The 983-nt window shown below is 34.8% G+C and overlaps 1 protein-coding gene across 1 annotated transcript; it reads right to left on the minus strand.

Annotated features, from left to right (window-relative positions):
* Positions 1–7: 7 nt before the first annotated feature.
* Positions 8–971, minus strand: LOC106113952 (Gustatory receptor 63a; the record flags this gene model as incomplete). The annotated part of the gene is made up of 3 exons (XM_013307016.1): positions 8–92; positions 391–648; positions 774–971. Coding segments are annotated over 3 exons (541 nt in total), but the record flags the coding sequence as incomplete, so codon positions are not given.
* Between the last annotated feature and the right edge of the window lie 12 nt (positions 972–983).

Here is a 983-nt window from a genome sequence, read left to right on the forward strand (position 1 = left end):
GCTATGCCAGTGTCACGTGCTAGTTTGCTCAGACGCAGCCATAGAGCACGGTATTCGGCGACTTTTCCCGCCGGACCAATGTGCCGGAGAGCCTGAAATATTATAATTCCCAATTCAGATTAATTGAAATAAATTACGACTCAAAAAAAAACAATATAAACGAGGTAATGTCCTGTCGATTAAAATCAATTTAATGAAAATTCGACACGATCCGCTATTGTAAAGTTTGACCTAAAAATCTACAAAGAGGTTTTCACATACGGGTGCTTAATGTTCACATGGTAAAATGTTTGCTCTATTTTATTTTGTTTATTTTTTACTTTAATAAATTAATTTCTTTTAGCCTATCCAATTAAAAAAATCATAATTTAGTTAAATTCCAAATCTCACCAGTTGAAAATCGTCAGCTAATATTTTAGCGCAAATACTCAATGTCTCACAGAGTAGGTACCAGTAACCTCCCAGGATATATGTCAATATCTCCAGAAATACATATGGTATTATTTGCACCAGCTTGAAGTCAACCATCGTAACATGGGTTATTATAACCGAGGTGGTCGATAGAATAGGTATTATAATCGCAATAGCAAGAGATTTTCTATACAAATGTAGAGGCAGCACATGCCCGGATAATTTTTTATAGGTTACCTGTGTCGAAAAAAAAAAGCTGTTATACAAATTATATATTTAATCTTTGAGATTGATTCGACAATTATTTCAATTAGTATGAGGAAGATTGCAATCGGTTTTTGAACCGATTGGATGAAACTTACCTCGAAATCGACCCATCCATTGAGAACTCCGGCAATTTTTCTCGTTTCATACCACATTATGGGGACAACAATCATCGGAAATAAATACACCGTGAATAGATACTCGATGACAGCTTCCTCAAACTTTCCTTCTGCAGTTCGTAAGATTTGAACTTTATGCAAAGACAGATACAAAATGTAGCTGATGAGTAAAAGATATAATACAGCAGA

Source organism: Papilio xuthus, unplaced genomic scaffold (genome assembly GCF_000836235.2).
Source record: "Papilio xuthus unplaced genomic scaffold, Pxut_1.1 DF829684.1, whole genome shotgun sequence".
In the NCBI taxonomy this organism is placed as follows: domain Eukaryota; kingdom Metazoa; phylum Arthropoda; class Insecta; order Lepidoptera; family Papilionidae; genus Papilio; species Papilio xuthus.